The following is a 26,050-nucleotide window of genomic DNA, read 5'->3' on the forward strand; positions in this document are numbered from 1 at the left end:
AAAAGATCCTTCAAGTAAATAGATTGAAGTTGTGGAGCTGTTAGTTTGATACTTGATGTGGACCATGTGTTATTTTGCCTTGGATACGCAGTAATGAATAGGTCAAAGTCTTGTAATAAAGTTTTAAATGTATTAAATTACTTGCAGTATAAGTCTGGGCAGCTTTAATAGTTTACACTGATTTTTTTAGTGCAAAACATGTTACCTATCCAAACATTGTCATGTGGGTAAAGACAAGGGGAAGTGGTGATGTAATGGTAATGTCACGGGGCTGGTACTCCAAGACTAATATTCTCTGTACATTGGTTCAAATCCACCATGGCAGGTGGATGAACTTTAAAAATTTGGAAGAAATGCTGACCATGTAACCACTGCTGACTGTCATTAAAAATTTATCTGGTCCACAAATGCCCTTTTGTGTGAGAAATATGCTGGTCTGACCTACATGTGACTCAGACTCTTAACAATGTGGTTGACTCTTAATTGTTCTCGAAGCAATGGATACAAGCCTAACCAGCAACACCTAGATTCACAAATGAATAAAGAAAAGTCCTCCTGCAGTGGGTGACAACCACACCAGCCACTGGTGGGACCTAGGCATGCAAGTGCCCTGTGGTGGCATGTTAATTAAATGCTGCTAACTGCTGTGATCCCAATCACAGAGTCAACAGTTCAGTAGCTGCACCATCACTGTCGCTGTCCATTGCTGAGACATCCATGGCAAAAATGCACTTGAAAAAGGGTAGATGGCACAGGCTAACACTGAGCCCAGAAAGATGGTGGGTGAGTGGGGAGGGATCATGGAGCACAGGTGACATGGTCACTGTGGAGCAGAATTGTGGCTGGGGTGTTCCATCAATGGCCAGGCAGTACATTAAAAGGATGGAGCATCCTCTTCAATATCGCACAGCCTGCTGGGGGACTGCCAGGTTTTACTGGAGAGTCATCTGAGGTGACATCAAGGCACCCCTGGCACAGTACCCCATCAGAGAAAGGGTATGGGTTTCACGTGTGCTTCTGGAAGATGTCGACTGTCCTGCCACTGACAAGATGACAGGGTGTCCCAGGTACTATTTTGCCTCACTTCCCAGCTCTTGGCCCTTTGCCAAATGACTGGTACATTATTTTTGAAAATAGCTCTTGGCTTTTGATAAATGGAAGGTGTTTTCCCTGATGCGGGATGGAATTGTAATACATACCAACCCCTGGTGTGCAGGTTTGTTGATGCCATGCCTACGGTCAGCAATCCTGCTGAGATGGAGAATGGGTGTGGAAGAATCTGGCCCAATTCAGATTCACCTTTTTGCGGGAATCCACCTGTTACAAAAGAGATCGGAAACTGGCCAGGGTTAAAGAGGTGGAAACACCACCCACAGTTGTTCGATTCTGATTAAAGGCCGAACGGTTGAGGGGCACTTGCCAATTGGCACACAGATGGCATCAAGCTCACACAGCATGTGGTCTGTGCATGCTTTCTCAGTGGAGGGAGATGCAGGGAAAGCAAAGCTATGGGAAAAGGGTTCAATGAACATTGTGAGTGCAGCAGACCACAAGCAGGGAGACAGCTGGACATGAGCATTGGTGTACTCAAAGACTGTAATGACCAACTGTGAGGACCAATATCCTCAGGAACTGGTGTACAGCCTCAGGAGCAAGGCTGGAAGGCAATGAAGAGCCAAATTTTCAGCATCGAGTGTAGCACCCAAGAAGGAGTTGGTTGGACATTTTAGACAATCAGATATTGCATCTATCGAGGCTGATGATAGCTGACATTTGGCAGAAGGAACCTTCCCAGTTTGCAGCACTGCTCACCATGTCCTGTCAGGGACCTTTTAAGTTACAGGGAAGTTGAACGTTTCATCTCTGACTCTTTCTGTGGATCGGCTGCAGAACCTGATGGCATGTTCCATTTGGCACGCTTACCTTCATTGCTCAGTCCTTTGAGTATAAGAGTTGGGAAGTCATGTTGAGGTTGTGCAGGACATTGGTGAGGCCACTTCTGGAATACTGTGTCCAGTTCTGGTCACCCAGTTATAGGAAGGATATTATCAAGCTGGAGAGGGTTCAGAAGAGATTTGCCAGGATGTTGCCGAATATGGAAGGTTTGAATTATAAAGAAAGGCTGGATAGGCTGGAACTTTTTCACTGGAGCAGAGGAGGTTGAGAGGTGACCTTATGGAAGTTTATAAAATCATGGGAGGTATAGATAGGTGTTTTTTCCCGAGGGTGGGAATTTCAAAACTAGGGGACACATTTTTAAGGTGAGAGGAAAGAGCTTTAAAAAAGATGAGGGACAAATCCTTTACACAGAGGGTGGTTCACATGTGGAATGAGCTTCCTGAGGGAGTGGTGGATGTGGGTACAATTAAAATGTTTAAAAGATACTTGAATAAGTACATGAATAAGAAAGGTTTGGAGGGATATGGGCCAGGAGCTGGCAGGTGGGAATAATAGAGTTTGGGATTGTATTTGACATGTATGGTTGAACCAAAGGGTCCACCTGTGCTGCGTGACTCTATGTCTTAAGATGGAGCTCATAGGTCAGTGATATCCTTCTGTTGTGATCTGGAGTGTACAAACATTAGTTTTGTTTCTAGTGCAAAGTTCAGTGGAACTTAAGGATCCTACATCAATATCTGAGCTGTCCTTCTCTTTAGGTTTGACTCTGCCAGAGACGTATCTGTTCAAGGACAGTGGCCAAACTTGGCATGGCACAGAGCAATTGATATCTAATTGGGGTTGCTCTATGAAGTAGGTCATCCTCCTGGAGATGGATTAATTATCAGAGGATTCAAAGACTGAAAGTTCACTGAGAATGGCTAGACAACTTCACTGAATACCAAAATATCTGTTTCAACAAGACCTTCTTTTCAATCTGGCTATGTGAGAATACACAAATTTTAAGAAAACAGTCTCAGCTTGCTAGCTGGGCTTCACTTTCAATAACAATCGTTCATGAAAAGGCAGATACTGAGACCCAAGATTTCTCTTCAAAGTGATCTTTTTCCTGAATGTGATTAGCAAGTCACTTTATAGTCTGTCAGGCTCAGTACAAGTTTGCTTTCCAGGGCAAATACTTTGAAACAGGGTTGTCCAATTTTAAGCTCGCACTAGCTACAAGGAAGGCTCCATCAATATTGTCTTACATTTAGGTTTAGATTTTATTGTCACATATACTCAAGTACAACAATATAGGAGGCAAAAGTGGGTACTGGATGCTGGAGGTTAGAGTCAAGATTAGGGTGATGAAGGGCCTTTGCTCAAAACGTCGATTTTGATGCTCCTCGGATGCTGCCAGTCCTGCTGTGCTTTTCCGGCACCACTAGATTAGATTAGATTAGAGTGTGGAAACAGGCCCTTCGGCCCAACAAGTCCACACCGACCCGCCGAAGCGAAACCCACCCATACCCCTACATTTACCCCTTACCTAACACTACGGGCAATTTAGTATGGCCAATTCACCTAACCTGCACATCTTTGGACTGTGGGAGGAAACCGGAGCACCCGGAGGAAACCCACGCAGACACGGGGAGAACGTGCAAACTCCACACAGTCAGTCGCCTGAGTCGGGAATTGAACCCGGGTCTCTGGCGCTGCAAGGCAGCAGTGCTAACCACTGTGCCACCGTGCCGCCCACTCTAATCTAGACACAAAAATAGAAGTACAGTGAAAAGTTTCCAATTTCACCACAAGCTGCGCTGTCTTTAGCACAAGGACCTAGGTGCAGAAACTTAAGAACAAGGTAGAAAGAAATAAGGAACAATGTTAAAAGTTAAACGTTCACGTAACAGTCTTAATACAGCATAAAATGGAAGAAATAAAGTTAAAATTAAACATTGCAGTCACTCTTAGTATTAAGTCAAAAAATAAAGAAATAAAGCTAAAAGTTCAACCATTGCAGTCTGTTTTAAGTGTTTGACAGAGCTGGGAGCACATCTCCTGCATTGGCTCCATCTCCTCTGTTTAGGCACACTTTCCCAACACTGGCTCAACCTCCCTTGCTTTCGTCATCACTGCAGATGTTGGGGAACCTCTATCACCATCTTGGTCTGAGGACCTTCAAAGCCCCGATCCAGCTGTCATCCACGCCGGGCCTGGACTTCGACTTTTGTCTGCACGCTAGGCATTGGAACTCACTGAGAGTCCTGGGTCAGGCCCCCAGCCGCTGCCTGTCACTGAGCATCTAGGTGACCACCACATTCAGTGAGCCTGAGAGTGCTGCCACTGCTGCCTCACTCCAGAAGGTAAGTGAGTAGAAAGAAACCTGAAAAAAAACTTTTTACACGTCAACAGAGACAAATCAATTCCCAACCAATTACAAAGCTGCTCTGAGAGAACAGATCATGGAATAGAGAAACAGCATCCAACAATGTGTCAGTCAACATTCACAGCAACCACTCTGATGACGTGCTGCACACAATGACCATTCGAGAACCTAAGCGGGACTCAAAGATGTGATGCATCTGATAATTTCACACCAGAATGTCAAATTATGCATAATAGAGAAAGCCTGAAAAGTGCTGGATAATGATTACAATGTAAATACATTTTTGCTAGACATTTACTGTGCTGTATATAAGGTTCGGTCAATATAACCATACGGGTGTAGCAGACTTTCAGTAAGATGGCGGTGGAGTAGGACTTCTGAGCCTAGGGTTCGTTCACTCCGTCCACTTTTCTTTTCTTCTTTTCTCTCTTTTCTCATTCTATTTTCTTTGTTATCTGAGCTCTTGAAGAGCTCGATCGCGGTGACGGCATTGGTAGCGGTAAGTGAACCCAGTGTGTGCCTGTGGTGGTTGGGATCTCTGCAAAATGACAGGGAAATAAGCTCATCCACTCCATCTGCTTTTCTTCCTTTTCTGTAAAATAAAGGAAGATATTAATGAGAAAAATAAAAACAGAAAAGGAAGAAGAGCAGATGGAGTGGATGAGCTTATTTCCCTGTCATTTTGCAGAGATCCCAACCACTCAGACACGGGGAGAATGCAGCTGGCCCAATCACTCAGTTTCAAACAAAACAGAATTTATTTACAGACTACTGAATGAAACACAAACAAAAGAGAAATGAATTTAGAATAACGTCAAACATCTGAAAACCCAGTCACCTCTACCGTAACTTAATGATGCTGTTCTAAATACTTGCAACATCCTCATGAACACCCCCTTGGCTAAAAAGGTAAAATCAAACACTGGCTTTTACAGGAGAGAGATTGCAGAGAGAGAGAGAGAGTCAGCCAGAAAACCTCTGTTGAATCCGAGACCGTTCTCCCCAGCTAAAACTTGACCAACAGCTTCAAACAGAGTGCTTGCTAAAACCAAACCAAACCCTAAACTGGAAGAATTGGCCAATCCCCTTTTATGCAACAAGTGTTTTAAAAGAAAGACTTGAAACGTTTTCAAGTAGATATTTCCAGACATATCGTAGCATCTGCCTTTACGAACCCTCATAATAAAAAAACAAGGACAGAATAATATTGTTAAAGGAGCAACATCGTCACAAGAAAGGATGCACATTGTCATCTTGGTAAACAATTTGTACATCATTTATGGCTCTGTATGCTGTTTCTCTATCCATCAAAAATATTCCACGCCTTAGCTATTCTGATTGCCTCCCCTTTATATTGGCGACATTGAATCTGCCCTGGAGAAGGGTCACTGGACTTGAAACGTCAACTCTGCTTTCTCTCCACAGATACTGCCAGACTTGTTGAGTTTTATCTGCAACTCTTCATTAGAAGAAGATATTTTGAAATTCTGGAAACAAAACACCTTATGAAATTAATCTAATATTTAGACTGTTATACTACAGTGGTGTAAGTGGATGAGTGATCAAGAGTTAATTAATGAAAATTAAGTGCTTGGGGAAATCTTCAATTATCCTGATTGCATTCCAACTCCCTATGTAGATGATAAATTCAGAACCCTCAAAGTTGCCTCCAGAATTAATCAACAGTCTTAGGGTTGTAAACAGCTATTAGATAAATGTAATTCATTAGAGTGAAGAATATAAAAGAATATGGACATTCCTTTTGAACTCAGCACCACCTTATCTAGCTCTGTGAACATACAGCCCTGCAGGCACTCTGTGCAATGCATTATTTGTTTGTTTCTTGATATATTCAATGTCATAAAATGCATTGAACATACATGCATGCCAATGCATATAGAAACATTTGTCAGAGTGGTGTTAATTCTGTCAGTGTGAGACTCCATAGAGTTGGCAGGGAGGTGCTGCTGGATGTATTCTCAAGAAACCCTTGTAAATTCAGCAGAACATGAGCACATTTACCTTGCTACCCTTTTCTGGAGCAAGGGTTGGAATTCTCTGAACAGGCCAGTTGTCGTGCTGCCAAGACTGAAAATAGGGCCACACACTAGGCAACAGGAAGCCCTACACCTGGAGACCAATTCACTAGTGGCAGCCACTAATATGTTCTGATGGGAGTGGCCATGCCAATGCTGTTGGAAGACAGAGAGGGAGCATCAATGCACAATAAATTTATTGATGTACCATGGTGGGGCAAGGTAGGCAGACCATGGGCAATCAAAGTGGAGGGAAGGAAGGAGGAGTCACAGCCTCCAATGACTCCATAGGCATCTGGCAGCTACTGCTCCTGGGGGTGGGATGCTCTCTTGTGTGCTGGAGAGCTCCCTGCCCTCCACTCCAGCAATCCACTGGGTGGTTCCCAGGTCCTAATTATTATTCTCCCTGGTAAGAGACAGACAGGACCTGGCACTTCATTGACCAAGCCGCTGACGTCTCCCCCAAATGTTAAGATGCCAGGGCAGAGTGGGTGGCATGGTGGCACAGTCGTTAGCACTGCTGCCTGACAGTGCCAGAGACCTGGGTTCAATTCCCGACTCAGGCGACTGACTGTGTGGAGTTTGCACATTCTCCCCGTGGGTGCTCCTTTCCTGAAGAAGGGCTCATGCCCGAAACGTCGATTCTCCTGCTCCTTGGATGCTGCCTGACCTCCTGCGCTTTTCCAGCAACACATATTCAGCAGCGTACTTTTATATTTATGTTAAAGATCAATTTATTTATGATGGAATATGGAATAGCAGAAAATAAAGTGTATGTTAATCTAAAATGGGCATCACGTGAAAAGTAATTTTATTTTATAGTTGGAGGAGCACCCACAGAGAACAGCAAGTCATAAGTTGTGAGTTTTCTTTTCCAATATATGTTAATAGTCTGCAACTCATGATCTCTGTGCTCACAAGTTCTCACAGTGTACTGTCTGTAAATGGCATTATTCTGGATCAGTGGTGCTGGAAGAGCACAGCAATTCAGGCAGCATCCGAGGACAGGCTCCTGTCTCCCCCTCGCTCTCTGTCGGTCTGTCTCCCCCTATCGCTCTCTGTCGGTCTGTCTCTCTCTCTCTCTCTCTCTCTCTGTCTGTGTGTCTCTCTCTCTCTCTCTCTCTCTCTCTCTGTCTCTCTCTCTGTCTCTCTCTCTGCTGCCTGAATTGCTGTGCTCTTCCAGCACCACTGATCCAGAATCTGGTTTCCAGCATCTGCAGTCATTGTTTTTACCTTGTAAATGGCATTAGTACATCAGAGAGTTATTCTGAAGCATGAAGGAGTATTGCTTTGGACAGTGAGGAATGGTCCCGTATTGGGATGTGTTCACAAATGTGTTTATAAAAGAAATGTTAGCTCATCCTCTGCAATATTAAATCTTGTCAATGCATTTGACAAGTGAGAGGAAGCTTTGAGTGTTCTCTCTTTTGCTGATGTACATGGTCTAAGGATCATGTTGAGATATGTAGCAGCGAAATCTGGGAATTGGATTGTAGGCTGGCCAATTGTCAAAGACAAAGATCCAACTACAGAAGAACCTCAATTATCCAAATGACACGGGCGGGGAGTATTTTGTTCAGATAATCAAATGCCGGATAATAGTTTAACCAAGCATCGGGACCTTGCGATCTTGTTCGGATAACCCTAAATTTGGATAATAGGTGTTCGGTTAATCGAGGTTTCACTGTAATTATGTTCAGAATGGGGGTGCCTGATAATGATCTTTTCTTTGCTTACCTAGATCTCCTTTGCCAATATCGACATTTTAATTATTTCATAAGTGTTAGACAAAATATTTATTTGGTGTTAGGTTTATAGTTTTATAGAATTATTGTTTTAGGTATATTTCTGTAATTCAGATCAAGAAAATGCAGTGTTTACCTCAAAAAATATATTGAAATCTCAATATGGAAGGGAAATATTTAAAAGGAACATAAGGGCAACTTTTTCAAGCAGAGGGTGGTGCGTGTATGGAATGAGCTGGTGGAAGCTGTTACAATTACAAACATTTAAAAGGTATCCGAAAGGGTATATGAATAGGAAGGGTTTAGAGGGATATGGGCCAACTGCTGGCAAATGGGAATAGATGAATTTAGTCTAAATGATCAGCATGGATAAGTTGGACCAAAGGGCCTGTTTCCATGCTGTACATCTCTATATCTCAATGACTGTGTGCTTAACTCATTCTGGTGTGCAAAGGCTACCACAGCTTTGGATATCTAATTACTATGATATAGAAAAATCAAGGCAGCAGCCTGGAAAACATCCACTGGCATCTGCAATCCGCTGACAGTCACTTCTGAAGTATGCTATTGAGAAATAAAATATTGTGGTGAGAAGCTCGTTTTAGTTGACAAGTGCACTCCTAATGCTGAGCATCAGGATCTAATGATAATGAAAATGAGCTTTCCCAAAACACTTACCCGCGAGTAGAAAGTATCATGAATTTTGCATTTCAGACTCAGCTCTGGAATGCCACAAAGCCGGGAGGATTGCTTTTCTCAGGTTGAAGTTATGGTACAGAGTGAGCAAAGTTTAGCAGGGTACAACACAGGTAATCACATGCATAGGTCTGTGTTAGACAGGCTATCACTGCCGAATTGTCAACAACAGATCAGGGAAAAGGGGCTGAACCTGACTGAAAATTTTTGCTAGATTTAATTGAGAGTTTCTCTCAGTGAAGACTGCCTGGCTTTCTTATGCTATTGTCAGAAAATCATAGAATCCTTACAGTGCTGAAAGAGGCCATTCATACTATCGAGTCTGCACCGACCCTCCAAAGAGCATCCCACCCAAACCCAGAATCCCACCCTGTCCCTGTAACCCTGCATTTCCATGGCTATTCCACCTAGTCTCCAGGGACTATGGGCAATTTAGCCAGACTGATCCACCTAATCTGCACATCTTTAGACTGTGGGAGGAAACTAGAGTACCGGGAGGAAACCCACACAGACACAGGAAGAAAGTGCAAATTCACTGATGACAGTCCCCCAAGGTTTGAATCGAACCTAGGTCCCCAGTGCTGTGAAGCAGTATTACTAACTATTGAGCCACACTGCTGCCTCAAATAGCCTCATTAGCTCTCCACCCTGCCCTGTGGTACTCTGCCTGTCATATCCTCCCATTTGTATGGGCAGAGCAACCTACTGGATCCTTAGCACTGGCACTTTTTATTCTATAGTGTACTGTGCAGTGTGGAGTTGCCCTGTATTGTTCAATTAATTTGTCCCAGACATGGCAGATAAAAGTAAATTGGTGTCCTGCTTTGCAGGCAGGAACCTGGAGGTCCTGGTGGATAGGGTAGTGCAAAGGCAGGAACCTGGAGGTCCTGGTGGATAGGGTAGTGCAAAGGAGGGTTGCCCTCTTCCCACAGATCTGGCAGAGAAGGCCACATGACCAGACCCTGCCTGCTTGGTCTGAGGTCACCACCAGGATCCAGGATCCAAAGATCCACCAGGCTGTGGGCACTGGTCTAACAATGTGCCACCATTTTCTCTCTGACACTATTTTCTCTCTGGTACTTCACCCTCATTCTAACTCTGCTACTGCACCCACCTCTCATCAAGGCTCAAGCTCTGCCACTCACATTACTGTCTGCAATACCATCTCTCACTCACTTCCTTACATCTAAACTCCCACTACCTCTCAGTACTGCCCCCCTCAGCCCTGTCGGAGTTCAGACCATGGAGAGTGCATCTACCACTGTTTGGATGCACTCAGCATGTCTGCATCCTCTAGACAGGAATGAGCTTGAGTTGTCCCAAGCCAAACTCTGAGGCTAATGGGCTCTATTGTAGGGCAAGCTCCCTCCAACCATGCTGCAGACCCAGGACGTAACCGAGATGTAGTGGGAGGAAACGGAGAAGGAAGACCTTATGAGGGTACATAGATGTCATGGGTGGCACTTCATTGTAAGTATGTTCTTACATTTCTCCATATACATTCACTTTTCAAAATCAGTTGTGCGTGAATATCTGTCTGGCTCTAACTACAAGAATGAAAGTACAGAGGTTAGTTGTCCTTAGCGCTTTTCAATTTTTTAGGTGATTGTAACAAGCTCAGCCAAGTGGAGCTCAAAGAATATGAGTTCCCTGATTGGGCTTGATAACCTGGTTCAGTCAGGGAGCCCTGGCTGACAGATGCGAACAAGAGTCAGGCATCCTGTTCACTCTGAGAGCAGGCTCTAGGAGAGATGGATTTGTGTCAAGGACTCTCCATGTGTAAATAAAGGGTGACTTGATGAGGTGTAAAGTGAGCAACTGCTGCACCAGGTGCAGGCTTTGGAAACTTGAAAGATGATTGCTACTTTGATACTTAGGATGAGCTTTCCCAGACCATAATACATTGCTCGTGCATCCCAGCCATTAACTGGGATTGAGTCCTGAGGTTACCTGATGTGTTCCGCAGTGCCTGGGGACAGAATTTGTAGTCCGCACTGTAGGTCAAAGTCCACGTTTCAGAAAGCATATAGATTTTACCTGTGCTTTATGAGTGCCTCTGTATTGCTATTACAATTTGAAGGCCCTCACATCTTTCACCATAGAAACCACCTCCCTCACAGGATAAAATGCTTTGTCTGCCCACTCTGGATGTCGTCACAGTCATTTTCAGGCCTGTTGTGCACTTGTTACTTACAGCATGATAGAATGAAACAGTCATTGCTCCCTCCATAGTGAGCCTCAGACACAGCCTCTTATCCTTGGAGAAACCCCAAATGTAAACACTTCCTTTTTGGGAACCCTCCCCATCAATCCCATTGGCTTTGAACTTCTCCAAGACCACACCCAACTGATCTAAATCTTCAAGTCCCCACTTTATGTCTTCAGCCCAGGCATGGTGAGGCAATATGCCTGATATAGTAGTCCACAAGGCGAAAGTGAGGACTGCACATGCTGGAGATTAAAGTCAAGATTAGAGTGGTGCTGGAAATGCACAGCAAGTCAGGCAGCATCCGAGGAGCAGAAAAATCGACGTTTAGGGCAGTAGCCCTTCATCAGGAAATCCCGATGAAGGGCTCTTGCCCGAAACATCGATTTTCCTGCTCCTTGGATGCTGCCTGACCTGCTGTGGATTTCCAGCACCACTCTAATCTTGATACTAGCCCACAAGTCTGCCCCAAAAAGCAAGGGCATTGTTCTTAATGACCCGCTCCCTCTCCTGCATTACCCCTTTCCATTAAATGCTGCCTCTCCTCTGTTCTTATTTATGAGTTACCTCCCTTCACAATTATTATCCCTTCTGCATCCCAGCATGCTGCCTCTAATCACAACTGACTTCCACAGCTTCATACCCATGGCAGTGCACCCTGATATCCTACCCTTGGCTTTTAACGGACTGACACTAGGTCTGACCAGTACCCACCCCTCAATCTGTAGAGATATGCACCTCTGACCCTGACTGACCCCAACTGCCAACTGGCTGTGTCTAAGGCCCCAGACTGAAATCGGAAGCTGCCCTTGACTTACTGTGCCCTGGTCCAATCCATGCAATGGATGCCTGTCCTTGTCTATGAACTCTAAGTAGATGTGCCATATGATAAGTTGAGGCTGTCAGATACCAAGATCTGTGGATGGATGGGACACACCATCACTGCCTAGAGAGTATGTTGGTGCCTGGTATCCACAAAGAGTAAGAGGAGAACTGAGTCACCAGGTTACTGCTCTGATTTCCGTGTTGGGAATCGTTGCCATCTCGTTTCTAACCAGTGGATGTGGGAATGGGAAACTGCATATCACTGAGGCAAGGCTGGCATCTAACGAGATGTTAGCATGTGCTAATTGGTCTCTTGCTGCTGACTGGTAAAAATCTCATCTTGTTATTGAACACTTGGTTGGAAAATGCGACTATTTGTTCTCGACATTACAGAGTTCCACACTGGCCACCTTCCCAACTTTCCCAACTCTTTCATTGTGACTCACATCATTCAGGGGCCAGCAGGATTCCATCCTTTGTTTATTTCTGTCAGGCTTCCACCATCACACCCTGAGGGGATTTGGAGTCTGTGTATGTAAATGCCTGGAATGTCACAGGAAGATTGGTGAGCTGCACACACAAGTTGCCACTCAAGATTATATAGTAAATTAGCAATAATGTAGATCTGGCTCACATGAAGACAGGAGTGCTATTTCAAAATACTTGGCTATTCATGTTATTCCTCAGGAAGAAGGAATGAAAGGGTATCTTTAGTAATATTGATCAAGGTACTGATCCGGCCCTGTTATATGAAGGGATGATATGCTTGACGGTTCCAATCAGACCCTATTTGGTTAATGTTAAGAATCAGAAGAGGAGCAGGACAATACAATACAAATTATGGGAAGCAGCAAATCTGCAAGCAAAATTCAAAAGATATAAAAATAACAGAATAACAATAATGGAGACTGCAATTATCTTAGTATAAACGGAGAGGAAATACAGCATGAGAAGTGGCTGATATTCCTGAAGTGTGTACAGGGCAAACCTGTGGTTAGGCATGTTTCTATTCCAGTCAGCAAAGCTCTTTTATGACTACTTCATGGGATGTAAACGTTGCTGGTCTTATTGCCCTAATTGCCCCTGAAGAGGTAGTGCTGAGCTGCCTTCTTGAACCACAGCAGTCCATGTGGTAAAAATTACCCCCACAGTTCTGTTCAAGAGGGAACTTCAGGATTGTAACCCAGCAACAGTACTGGGGGGACATAGTCGAGCAATGGTCCGTAGGAAAGCTTTTAAGAAACAATTATTATCATATATTTAGGTTTAATTACAGATAAGGGCAAGGAACAATCAAATATGAAGATACTCTCCTGCAGAAAGGTGAGCTTTGATGATTTTAAAAGCAGAATGTTGAAGGTGGGAGTGAGACAATGATTATCAATTAAAGAATACAAATAAACAATGGGAAGCCTTCAAAGAAGAAATCGGTACAGATTAAATGTAATCATACAAATGACAAAGGAAAGGCATTCAACACTGGAGCTTGCCAAATGAATGCAATTAAAATGAAACAGAAAAAGATGGTAGAAGTCAGATTGATAATACATTATCGAACCAAGACAGAAGTGCTTTGTAAATAAGCGATACTCAAGGGAGGGATAAACAGGATTGAAAAATATATCTTCTTGTGGAGGTAGGGAACATGGCAGGAGGTCTTAAATCAATACTTTGTATCTGTCTACACCAAAGATGTGGAAGAGCAGGTAAAAGAATTAGAATAAAATGGAGACAGTCGAGTTACTGATGTAGTTAGCAACACTCAAAGCAGCAGAAACACCCAGCCTAAGTAGGATGCAATAAAGGTTGCTTAATGGAAGCAAAGGGGCAACATAGGAGGCTTTGGCTATGATCTTTTTTTTAAAATATATTTTTATTGAAAAAATATGACTATGATCTTTCAATCCTACTTGGCTATATCAATCTTGCCAGAGAAGTGGAGGATTACAAATGTTTCTTTCTAAGTTCGAAAAAAAGAAGATGCAGCCTAATGTCAATTGTTGAGAAACTTGTTGAGAATGTAAATCAGGACAAAATTGTTCAGAAAAATGTATGTGAATGAAAACAAGCCTGTGTGGATTTTTTAAAGTCAAATCATGTTTGACAAACTTAATTTGAATTTTTTACTGTAGTAATGGGGAGGGTTGATGAGGGTAATGCATTTGATGTGTTGGTGAACTTTGAAAAAGCATTGATGATGTAACTAGTTAGCAAAATTAAAGACCATGGAATTAATGGAGCAGTGGTTGCATGGTTATGAGATTGATTAAGGGGCAGAAAGCAGAAGGTAATGATGAACTGCTGTTTCCAGACAGGACTGAAGTAAACAATAGTGTCCCCCAGGGATTATTAGGAGCACCGCACGGATTGATTCATGTTAAAATCTGCAAATGGGAATAGAGCAAACTCAACTTAAAAAAAACTTGCACATGACACGAAGGTTCGAAGGATAACAGCAGACTTTAGGAGGAAATAGACTGTGAAAAGGGCAAGCACATTGAAAATGAAAGTCAATAAGCAGAGTGTGGAATGATTCCTGTTGGAAGGAAAATGAGGAGAGAAGATTTAAGTTGGTACAGTTTTAAAGGGAGTGCATGAACAGTGAGACATGCCAATAAACATATACAAAACATTGTTGGTGGCAGAGCAAGTTGATAAAACAAGTAGGATCCTTAACTCTGTAAATATATATGACAGTAAAAGCAAGGAGGTTATGATAATCTTTCAGAAATCACTGGGTTGGATCTTAGCTAGAGTCTTGTGTTCAATGTTGAATCCCTACAGTGTGGAAGTAGGCCATTCGGTTCATTGAGTTTGCACTGACTCTCCGAAAAACAGCTCAGCCAGACCCATCTCTTACTCTATAATCGTGCATTTCCCATGGCTAATCCACTTAGCCTACACACTATGGAAAATTTAGCATGGCCCATCCATTTAACCTGCACATCTTTGGACTGTGGGAGGAAACCAGAGCACCTGGGGTAAACCCACTCAGACAGTCACCCAAGAGTGAAATCAAACCCAGGTCCCTGAAGCTGTGAGGTAGCAGTGCTGACCACTGAGCTACCATATGACCCAACATGGTCACTGCGCTTTAGGAATAATCTCAAGGCTTTAGAGAGCATGCAGAAGAGGTTTCCTGGAATGATAACAGCGATGAGAGACTTCTGTTGTGTGGAGAGCTTAATCAGCTGAGATTGTCACGGGAGCAAAAAAGTAAAAGGTGAAATTTAATATGATTGCTTAAAATTATAGGGTATTTTTATTTGAGAATTATGCGAATAAGAAGGGAACCATTCAACCCCTGCTCATTTCATTGAAACAGTGCACAGGGCAGCTCCTGCATTTCCTGTTTTACTAAGATGACAACATTTCAAAAATATTTCATTGACTGTAAAGCACTTTAAGAAATTTGGTGGCTGGGGAAGGTATTGTACAAGTGCAAGTTCCTGGATAATAAGGTCCATTACACTATCTTCTGGCATTTAAAAAAAAAACTGTTAACACTATATTGCAAGCTAAGAATGGATCTAAATGTTTCATCATTTAGTCAGCTTACATCTGATCCAAGATATTTAGAATTTGGGTAGGTGAGAGAATTTTTTTAATGTTTTGTAAATATTCCTCTGTATCTACTCTGTTGATGAATTTTAAAATACATATTGAACACTAGAATTATACACAGTACTCCAGTGGGAACTTAACCAAGACCCTCTACAACTGAAGTAAAGCTTCCTTCATTTAATTTCTGAGCCCTTGAGATAAATGCCAACATTTCTTTAATCTAAAACAAAAGCAACATGTAGCGGATGTTAGAAATCTGAAAAGTAAACAGGAAGTGCTGTAAATACCCATTAGCTTTGGCGGTATTCATTGGATGAAAAACAAAGTTAGTGTTTCAGGCCGATGACCTGCTATCAAATTGCACTGATCTTTTTGGTCACTTTTTGTACGTCTCTCAACTTATAGAAAATATTTTTCAAATATTTTTTCCTTATCATTTCCTTCTTCCATCTCTATAATATTCCCTTAATTACTGTTGTTTGTAAGCTTGATTTACTTATCGATTCATCCAAATTATTGTGGCGGATGGTGGGATGTTAAGTCCCAACCTTTAAGATTGACTGTGTGACATCCTGCTTCCAGTATCAGGCTTAATTCACAGTAAAATACACTGCCCCATGTGCAGGGCTTTGACTAACTACCTAATTCTGGCTGCCTGCTTGCCATTTTAAAATCAAAGTGATAATGAAAGGGCAAGCCTGCTTTATAAATCTTCCCACAATCAGTACCTCCCAAAGGAATCAGATCAACCCATTGTTTCCACCCACTTACAGTTCCCATTATCAGCCTTTCTCCTTCCCTGACATACCACTTCCCATTCCTTTTATTCCCACCTATCTTTCTCTCCCACTGGGCTCCTTTTCCCTCTTTCTTCTCATTCCTCAATCCCCGGCCTTCAGTATATATTGCCTTTTCCGAGCTTCTCCTAGTTCTGATGAGGGATCAAACATTGTCTTCATTTTCTCATCATAGAGTCAAAAGTGTGGCGCTAGAAAAAGCACAGCAGGTTAAGCAACATCCCGAGGAGCAGGAGAGTCAACGTTTCAAGCATCACATGTCAGAGAACATCTCTGGGGCGTACGCACTAAACAACCCCACCATCTTGTGGCCGACCACTTCAACTCCCCCTCCCACTCCGCCAAGGACTTGCAAGTCCTGGGCCTCCTCCACTGTCAAGTCCTAGCCACCTGATGAATGGAGGAAGAACGCCTCATCTTCCGCCTTGGTACCCTCCAACTACAATGAATCAATGCCGATTTCACCAATTTTCTCATCTCCTGTCCCCCCACCTTTTCCCAGATCCAACCCTTCAATTCAGCACTGCCCTCTTGAACTGTCCTACTTGTCCATTTTCCTTCCACCTATCTGCTCCACTCTCCACTCCAACCTATCAGCATCACCCCCCACATTCATTTACTTATCGCCTTTCTAGCTACCTTCCCCCACCCCCATTTACCTCTCAGCCCTCTTGCTCCCCGGACACATTCCTGATGAAGAGCTTATGCTTGAGACCTCAACTCTCCTGTTCTTCAGATGCTGCCTGACCTGTTGTGCTTTTCCAGCGCCACACTTTTGACTCTGATCTGCAGCCTCTCTTCATAGAGGCTGTCAGACCTGCTGAGTTTCTGTTCCAGCATCATGGAATCCCTGCAGTGTGGAAAGAGGCCATTTGGCCCATCGAGTCCAGAGTCCAACCCTCTGAAGAACAGTCCACACAGACCCCTAGCTTATCCCCGTAACCCCACATTTATCATGGTTAACCCACCTACCCTGCACACTATGGACAATTTAGCACAGTTGAGACTGTGTTGCTGGAAAAGCACAGTAAGTCAATCAGCATTCAAGGAGCAGAAAAATTGATGTTTCGGTCAGAGCCCTTCTTCAGGAATAAGCATTCTTGAAGAAGGGCTCCGGCCTGAAACGTCGATTTTCCTGCTCCTCGGATGCTGCCTAACCTGCTGTGCTTTTCCAGCAACATACTCTCAACTCTGATCTCCAGCATCTGCAGACCTCACTGTCCCCACAATTTACACAGCCAATCCACCTAACCTTTGGGAGGAAACTGGGGGAAACCCAGATATAGGGAGAAGGTACAAACTCCATGCAGACAGTCACTGAGGCTGGAATCGAACCCTGGTGCCTGAGGCAGCAGTGCTAACTGCTAAGCCACTGTGCTGCCCAAGTCCCTGTATCATTTTGGCAGTTACTATATTACAAAGATTCAAACAATTTTAATCTCTCATGGTCCTACATAGAATTCCTTTATTATAATCCGACTGAGGCAGGAACATTATTAAATGAAAACAATTTTTTTAAAAACTCAGCTTTGGGATTACCTACATGTATTCCTGACACTAAACACATTCACAAGAATCGTGCAGTTAATTAACACTGCCATCTGCTGTACCTCTTAGTATCACACATACACCAATTGAAAACCGAATCACTTCTCAGTTACTGCAACACTCTTTCAACTTATGAATTATATGTCAGTTGAGCAGATCTAGTTTTGGTTCAATCACAGGTTTTACTTTGTTATGCTGGTGAGAATACAGTAATAAGTTATTCACTGTGGTTAAAACAATTAAGTTTGTTGACTTAATTAATTCCATTATCTAGTTTCATGCATTATGCATTATTTGTGCCTGCGTTATTAATTGTTTGAAAAACTTGATCCGTTGCACATTTTATTGAAGCCTATGTAATTTGCCAATTGTCTGCATGATTTAACTGCATAAGACGAACCTAGAATTTTCCCATTGATCAAAAAAAGTTAAGAGGAGATTTAATCAAGGTATTCAAGATGATCATAAGCATGAATAGAGTAGACAGAGAGAAATTGTTCTTACTGGCAGGTGAGTCAGCAACCAGAGGAAACTGATTGACAAAAGAGCAGGATGGAAGATGAGGTGAACGTTTTATAATCAGCAAGGAGTTATGATCTGGAATGCAGTCTCTGAAAGGGTAATAGATACAGAGTCACTGTGAGGTGTTGGGAGTGGACACCGTGGGATGATGGGAGTGGTCCCTGCAGGATGATCGGAGTGGTCATGGTCTGCTAGATATTGGGGAAACAATCTCTTGACAATACGCAATAAATACTGGTCTTACCAGCAATGCCCACATTCTGAAAACAAATTTGAGGAAGTTATAATGCAGTGGATTAAGGTCTGATCTTCCCTTACAGATGGGAATCAATGTTGTGGATTGCTCTGTGGCTGGACTTGGTGGTTGCCCTTATGCTAATGGAGCTTCTGGAAATGTTTCAACAGAAGATGTTGTGTACATGCTGAGTGGCTTGGGTATTCAGACGGTGAGTTGACTTAGATAATTATTATTTTAGTAACATTATTCATGACTAATTCTACACAAATTGCTCTTGGAGTTCTTCAAAAAATATTTTAAACAGAGCTAAAGTTGCTTTTCATATTCTGAAAGGCTTGTGTTTAGAGGTGAGAAAAATCTGCAAGGGTTCATGAGATCTATTTTCCACAGGCTTTTCATTGCCAAAAGGGCAGGTATATTGTACAGGTATATTGAAGGTCTAAAAGATATATTGTACAGGTATATGTTGCTGGTGTAACCGCACAAAGATCATACTTCGAATACCTCTTTTTAAATACTCACGTTGATGACTTACTGAGAAGACTTGCATTAGTTGAAATGCTTGAGCATTTGAAAGTTGGGCTCATTTTCAAAGTTCAGTATTTAAACGTAGCTTCCTCTCCCTTTGATTGTTCTGTTCGATAACCTTCTCCCAGGGCCTCTGCAGATGCTGCTTTGTAACCCATTCCAAGGAAGTGCATGACAGCAGCTGACACTGAACTCTCCATTTCACCTTCCTCCCTTTGGGCAAATCACCTGGGCTTTAATAATGGAACACACATCTGAACTATATTATGTTAACCAATTCCAGCAAACATCTTTGCTGAATACTAGGCTAAGAGAAGATTCCAGTTCAACTCCATTGAAATGCATGGCTTTTTTGATTACCTGCACCATTTGGGATAAGTCTTCCACTTTACTGTTTCTGACACAGAGCTTCAAAAAGTAAGTGCAGGGTGAAAAATGAAATGACTAGTCCCTCTGATTTCCTCTTGGTTTTTAGAAAAGTAGCATGTTATTTGAGAAATAGCTACACGCCTCTTTCTTGCTGTATGCAAATACCCTTGTAACAGATCTCTGTATTGGTAATTTACAGGTAACACCAGAAGCAGAAAATTGATTAACAATGGAATAGGAATATAACAAAGCAGAAATTATGTTTTCACTCTATAAGGTTGGCTCTCGAGTACAAAACAAATTAAATTTCACTATTGTTCCCTCTTCTCAACCACTCAATACCTATACAACCCCTGCATTTATAAGACCAATTGCCAGCAGAGAAATTCCATTTCAAATATTCCTCAGATTCATGGATTCTACCTCATCTTCATCTTAAATTATGACCACATATTCTGATATTATTCCCTTTGTTCCTAGACTCTGCCACATGGGGAAATCTTCCTGCATCTACCCTAGATTTTTAAACTAACAGGAACTGCAGATGCTAAAGATCTGAAACAAAAACAGAAATAGCTGGAGAAACTAATCATGTCTGGCAGCATATGTTGAGGGAAAGAAAAAAGTTACTGTTTTGAGTCCAGTCAACCTTCTAAACATTACTTTTATTTCCCTCTTCACAAATACTCCCAGACCTGCTGAGTTCTTCAGCAATTTCTGTTTTTGCTCATTTTGGCAGTTACTGTGCTACAAAGATTCAAACAATTTGAATCTCTCATCGTCCTAAACTTCTTTCTAAAAATGTGCGTTTCACTAAGGTTCACTCTCATTCTCCTATATTCCTATGAGTACAGGTTCAACTTACCAGACTTTTCCTCATGCCTGGTATCAGCCTTGTAAAGCTTCTCTGGACAGCCTCCAGTGCCAGTGTAACTTTCCTTCGATATGGGCCCCAAAACTGTTCACAGTATTACAGCTGTAGGCTGTCTAGTGCCTTGTATAGTTTTATCAAAACCTCCCCACTTTTATACATGACTCCCTTTGAAGTAAAGGTTGACATCCCACTTGCCTTTCCTATTATCCGGTGAACTTGGATACTCCAAATCCTTTTGTCCTACAGCTTTCTACAGTCTTTTCTCCTTTCAAATAATATTCAGCTCCTCTATTCTTCCTGCAATGTGAATAACCTCAAATTTTCTCACATTGTATTCCATCTGTCAAGGATTTGCCCATGCATTTAATTTGTCTATATCTATCTGAAGACTCTGTGTCATCTTCACTACTTACCTTACCAACTACTTTTGAGTCATTTGCCATCTTGGCTTTAGTACATTCATTTCTCATCATTAATATATATTGTAAATAATTGTGGCAACAGCACTGATCCCTGCAGGACACCACTAGCTATAGGTTACCATTTTGAAAATGTTTATCTTATAAGTATGTAAGTTAGCTCACTGAGCTTGAAGGTTTAAGTGAAAGTCTCTGGTGAAGTGCTGCAAATCTTCTCAAAAAGGTTAATCTTACCTCCCCTCTGTCTTCTGTTAATTAGTCAATCTTATAATCATGCTAATAAACTCCAACATCATAATGTCTTTTTAAGTAGTCTAATATGTGGTACCTGGAAAATCTCAATATATTGCATCCATTGCATCCCCTGTTTTTTACCTCCTCAAAGAATTCTAATAAATTTGTCAGGCACGACTTCCCCTTCCTGAGGCCATATTGACTGCTTGGTCACATTATGTATTTCTAAATGCTATTACATCTTTCATAAAAGACTCTCACATTTTTTGAATAACAGCTGGCTGATAATGATCTAGTTTATTGTTTGCTTCCCTTTTTAAATGGAGGTGTTATGTTGACAGTTTTCCAATCTTTTGTGTCTATTCCAGAACCTAAAGACTTGGAAAATTACAGTCAGTACATCTACCATCTGTAGCTCCTTCCTTTTTATATCCTCAGACATGTCCCATCCAATGCAGGGGATTTATCAGTCTTTAGTCCTGTTAGTTTCCTGAGCACTTTTTTTCTTGTGAAAGTTATTGTATTTATTTCCTCTCCTCCTTTTACCCGTGATTATATAGAAATTTTGGAAAGTTTCAACTGTGAAGTCTGATGCAAAATATTTATTCAACACGTTTGTTGTTTCCTAGTTTCCCATTATTATTTCCCCAGCCCCATTCTCTAAGGGGCCAATGTTCACTTTAGCTTCTCTCCTCCTTTTTATATATTTAAAGAAGCTCTTGTTCTTGATCATACTGGTTCGCTGCAAACATAACTCCACAGTCCTACTGCCATCGCCCTTTCCCTGCAGCCCTGGAAATTTTTCCTGTGATGATTATCCAATTTTATTATGAAAACCATGGTTGAGTCTGCCTTCAGCATACTCTTAGGAAGTGCATTTGAGATCCTCAATATTCACTGTAAAAAAGAAGGCTGCTTCCTTTTACTTTTCCATTTTGTTTGACCAATTACCTTAAATTGGTATACTGTGGTTTTCAGCACTGCTGCCATTTGATCCAGTTTCTATCTGCTATGTTTAGGCCCTTTTTGAACAGCTTTATTAAATATCCTCCCTAGCTTCTCCAGTTTGTTCGATAACCCTCGAACAATTCTAGTAAATCTTTTCCTCACCCTTTCTAAAACCCTCACGTCCTTCCTGAAGTTTTGTATCTAGAATTGAACACAATGCTCCAAATGAGGCTGAACCAAAGTTTTGTAACATTCTCATTGTAACTCCCTTATTTTTGTGCTCCAGCTCTCTGGTTATAAAGCCAAGAATCCGGTTACCTTTTAACCACTTCCTCAATCAATCTTGTCACCTCCAACAGTTTGAGCACATATATATCCAGGTGTCTCTTTTCGTTCATTATCATTTACATCATACCCTTTCTCTTTATATTGTTGTTTCTCGTTCTTCCTTCCATTGTCCATTCTATCAAAATATGTCCTTCCAAAGTCAATCACTATCCTTCTCACACATCATAATTCTCCTCCCAGATTACAATCCTTCAAAATCTGGAGTGTTGTGTTCCGTTCTGGGCACTGTGTTTTAGGAAGGAAGATATTAAAGAGTGTGTAGAAACATTTACAAAAATGATTCTAAGGATGTGCAGCTTTGGATTTGTAGATACCTTGTAGATACCTGGTGAAGCAAAGGTTGTTTTCCTTAGAGCAGAAAAGGTTGAGAGATTTATAGAGATGTTCAAAATCATTTGAGTGTTGGGTTTCAAGGGAGTGTAGAATGGGGTCTGGACAGAGTGGACAGAGAGAAAATGCTTCCACTGGCAGAAAGGTTCAGACTCAGGGAATTCCAGTTTTAAGTGATTGGCAAAGATCCGATAGTAAAGTGAGGAAGAATTCTTTATACACAGTGAGTGATTAGGATTTGGAATACACTGCCCGAAGGTAGAGTGGAGGCAGATTTGATGCTATCTTTCAAAAGGCACTTGGAAAATTAGCCCAAGAACAAATCAAATTGCAAGGTTATGATTAAAAAATGGGCAGTGGGACTGACTGAATTGTTCTTGCAGAGAAATAGTATGGACATAATGGGCTGAAAAAATGTTTTCTGATCAGTATCTATTCTATGATTCTGTGATTCTATGCCCTTTCTTCGATGGTTTCACTGATCAGTCACTCAAATTAGGTAACAGGTTGGGACAATGTTCAATTTCAAGGTTACAAATGCAGATCTGTACTTCAAGTGCTGAACAAAATCTTAATTTTCCAAATTTCTTCTGTTAATATTTCTTCACAGTTTAGATTCAAAGTTGATTTTTTCGTTTCTCTGGTCAGGTAAATACTGCTCATAGAAACTTTAATGCAAATATTTACTGGTGGTGCCACTCTTTAAATTTACTTTCTTTCTTTATTGACTGCAGGGAATAGATTTATGCAAGTTAATGGAAGCTGGCCACTTTATCTGTAACGCACTGAACAGGAAGACCAACTCAAAAGTAGCTCAGGCATGTTACAAGCCATGATATGGATCCGTGATATGGAGTTCAATAGACATTCCTTGCTGCAAGTACTTAAGCCATAATATTTAATGTGACTATTAAATTCAAAGTTGCACTGAAGCACTTGAAATAATGCCAGGTGCCACGGTAGGAAATCTCATGCTCTGCACTTGTATGAACATAGTCAGATGAACCGTGAGCGAATGAACCACTTCTATTTAATGCCAGCAGTAAGCAGTTACCTGTTGTGATACAGCTTTCTTCTGCCAGTCAAGCTTATCAAGGGACAATGACAGAGTCTGAAACACAAGAAACAAAGTTTGAAAATTCTGTCTCCCACAACTCAATCACTCCTCATCTAAATAGTTTCTCTTTCACCAAGACAAACAATAACGTGTCACATTCCATTTACTCACCATCTCTGTGGGGATGAACATTCAGCCACACAGATACCGCTCACTATCTTTATGATCTGACCTTAGTTTTGATACTATGTCATCCTCTCGATCCACAGGGGTTTTGATACAAACAATATTAGAAACAGAATGAAGCGACGTAGCAAATATTGGCTTTGAAATTAAACTCTGGGAGCATCATGATCAACCACGAAGGTTTCACCTGGTGTGAAGATTTACTAGATATAATATCAAATCAGAGCATCAGAGAACTGGGCTTCATCAATGTGTGCCTCATATTTACTGACATTTTTCATGTCAGAACTTCCTAAACTTTCTACATCACAGCAGATTTCAGTATTAACATTCCCTTGACTGAGATTGTTCTCTGTGCACATTTTATTTAGGTTTCAGGAAGTTTCTTAACTTCAACAAACCTCTTTACTGAAAGAGTTGGCTATCAACACAGTTTAAAAATATAGAATCCTTCATTCCATGTCAAACATCAATGGGGCAAGTTGCAGGAGAACCTCTAGAGTAGAGACTGGGCCAGGAGTGTCATCTTTATTAGCAACCAACTTGGGAATGCAATCTGTTTTGCTTGAATTCACTAGGTCACATGTCAAACATTAGGAAGATTGTATGATTAGTCAGTTTTCAGTTGCATCTAGAGTTTAGGAGACTGACCTTGATTTCTAGTCTATCCTATGCTCAAAGATGATGTCCAGTGCAGAGTGCTGTATGTGGCCATGAAGGTGAGCACTGTGTACAATCTATTTTTTTTTATTCTGTGGCACAAAGGAAGGTTGCAATTTACCATTCATTTGCCAATGTGATTGATGCAACTTATTAAAGGGAAGCTATATTTGTCAGCTTTGTCATTACAGCAGATCAACAGTGAGGAAAGACCATCCATCAGATTGAAGCTGTTGGTTTCCAGAGTTATTTAACAGTATCCAGGTTGCTCTGAGGTCCTATAGAACCCATTCCCCTCCTTGGCGCCACAGAACCTTCAGCATTTCAAAACATGACTGCAGGCAGGGCATTCCAAGTGGCGATGGCCATTAGATTAGATTAGATTCCCTACAGTGTGGAAACAGGCCCTCCAGCCCAACCAATCCACACTAACTCTCCGAAGAGTAACCTACCCATTTCCCTCTGACTAATGCACCTAACACTACAGGGCAATTTAGCATGGCCAATTCACCAAATCTGCACATCTTTGGGTTGTGGGAGGAAACCGGAGCACCCGGAGGAAACCCATGCAGACACGGGGAGAATGTGCAAACTCCACACAGACAGTCACCCGAGGCTGGAATTGAACCTGGGACCCTGTTGCTGTGAGGCAGCAGTGCTAACCACTGAGCCACTATGCCGCCCCTTGAATTGCCTTAATACCTTGAATTTCAGCTTTTATCTATCTCAAACTCGCATCATAATCAGGGAACTATAGAAACCTCACAGTAAAGAAAGAGACCATTCGACTCATAGTGTCTGTGCTGACCAAAAAAAAAAATGAGGAAAAGAACTAGCACCTATTGAAGCCCACCAATCAGCCCACAGCCTGTAATCTTGCAGGTTGCAGTGCCTCAGGTGAAGAGCCAGGTTTCTTTAAAATGAGTTGAGGATTTCTGCCTCAAGCACAAAATGGACAGCAAATTCCAGACCCCCGCCACCTTCTGGGTGGAAATGTATTTTCCTCATGTCCCCTCTAATCTTTCAACCAATCGCCTCAAACCTGTGCCTGTAGTAATTGACCATTTTATTCATGGAACCAACCCCCTGCCCCCTAAACCCACCCACCTATCGCCTGTGATTGATGGACCCACTCCTCAACATTTCCTTCCATTCTGTCCATGGGCATAACTTGTGTTTGATAGGGAATGAATTTTTCCAAGTGATTTGAGGATTTTCAGGGATAGATCTGCCCAGTGCCCACATGTATTCTGAGGGACTCCTTAGTGACTGCTCCAAAGACAACACTGAACTCTGTTTTTCTGTATAACACAGTTCACCTTTGACCTTTTCTGTTTCTCCCACCCCCTCCCATGTTTCTTTGGAGATACATCTTCGTTCCATCAACCATCCTACAATGTGATGATACATCAGTGCACTTTTCCGTCCCATAGACCTGCAAATAATCAGCAGCTGAATGAATCGGTCGGTACTCAGTGAGTACTGTGTGATTCCAACCAGCTTAAATAACAACGTTTCACTTCACAGCACCTTCTATCTTGATTCAATGCATCCCAAAGTGTAAACAAACCAACTTGCTTTACCATAATACTTCATGTGTTTCCTGGGTCACGTCATTTGCCAATGTACTCCTCCTCAGAGTTGTATCTAGAG

General features: G+C 42.0%; 1 protein-coding gene across 2 annotated transcripts in view; it reads left to right on the forward strand.

Moving 5' to 3' along the window:
• Positions 1 to 24,804, forward strand: part of hmgcll1 (3-hydroxymethyl-3-methylglutaryl-CoA lyase-like 1) — a 100,393-nt gene extending 75,589 nt beyond the window's left edge. Inside the window, exons 8-9 of one of the 2 annotated variants that reach the window (XM_043679339.1) lie at positions 18,527 to 18,652; positions 23,229 to 24,804. In XM_043679339.1, the coding sequence (XP_043535274.1) occupies positions 18,527 to 18,652; positions 23,229 to 23,330 (228 nt within the window). In that variant the 3' untranslated portion in view covers positions 23,331 to 24,804. Of the gene's footprint in view, positions 1 to 4,019; positions 4,226 to 18,526; positions 18,653 to 23,228 lie in introns of those variants that run through there. The other variant, XM_043679346.1, reaches the window with a different exon arrangement.
• Positions 24,805 to 26,050: the final 1,246 nt, after the last annotated feature.

This window comes from Chiloscyllium plagiosum, chromosome 3, assembly GCF_004010195.1.
Source record: "Chiloscyllium plagiosum isolate BGI_BamShark_2017 chromosome 3, ASM401019v2, whole genome shotgun sequence".
In the NCBI taxonomy this organism is placed as follows: Eukaryota; Metazoa; Chordata; class Chondrichthyes; order Orectolobiformes; family Hemiscylliidae; genus Chiloscyllium; species Chiloscyllium plagiosum.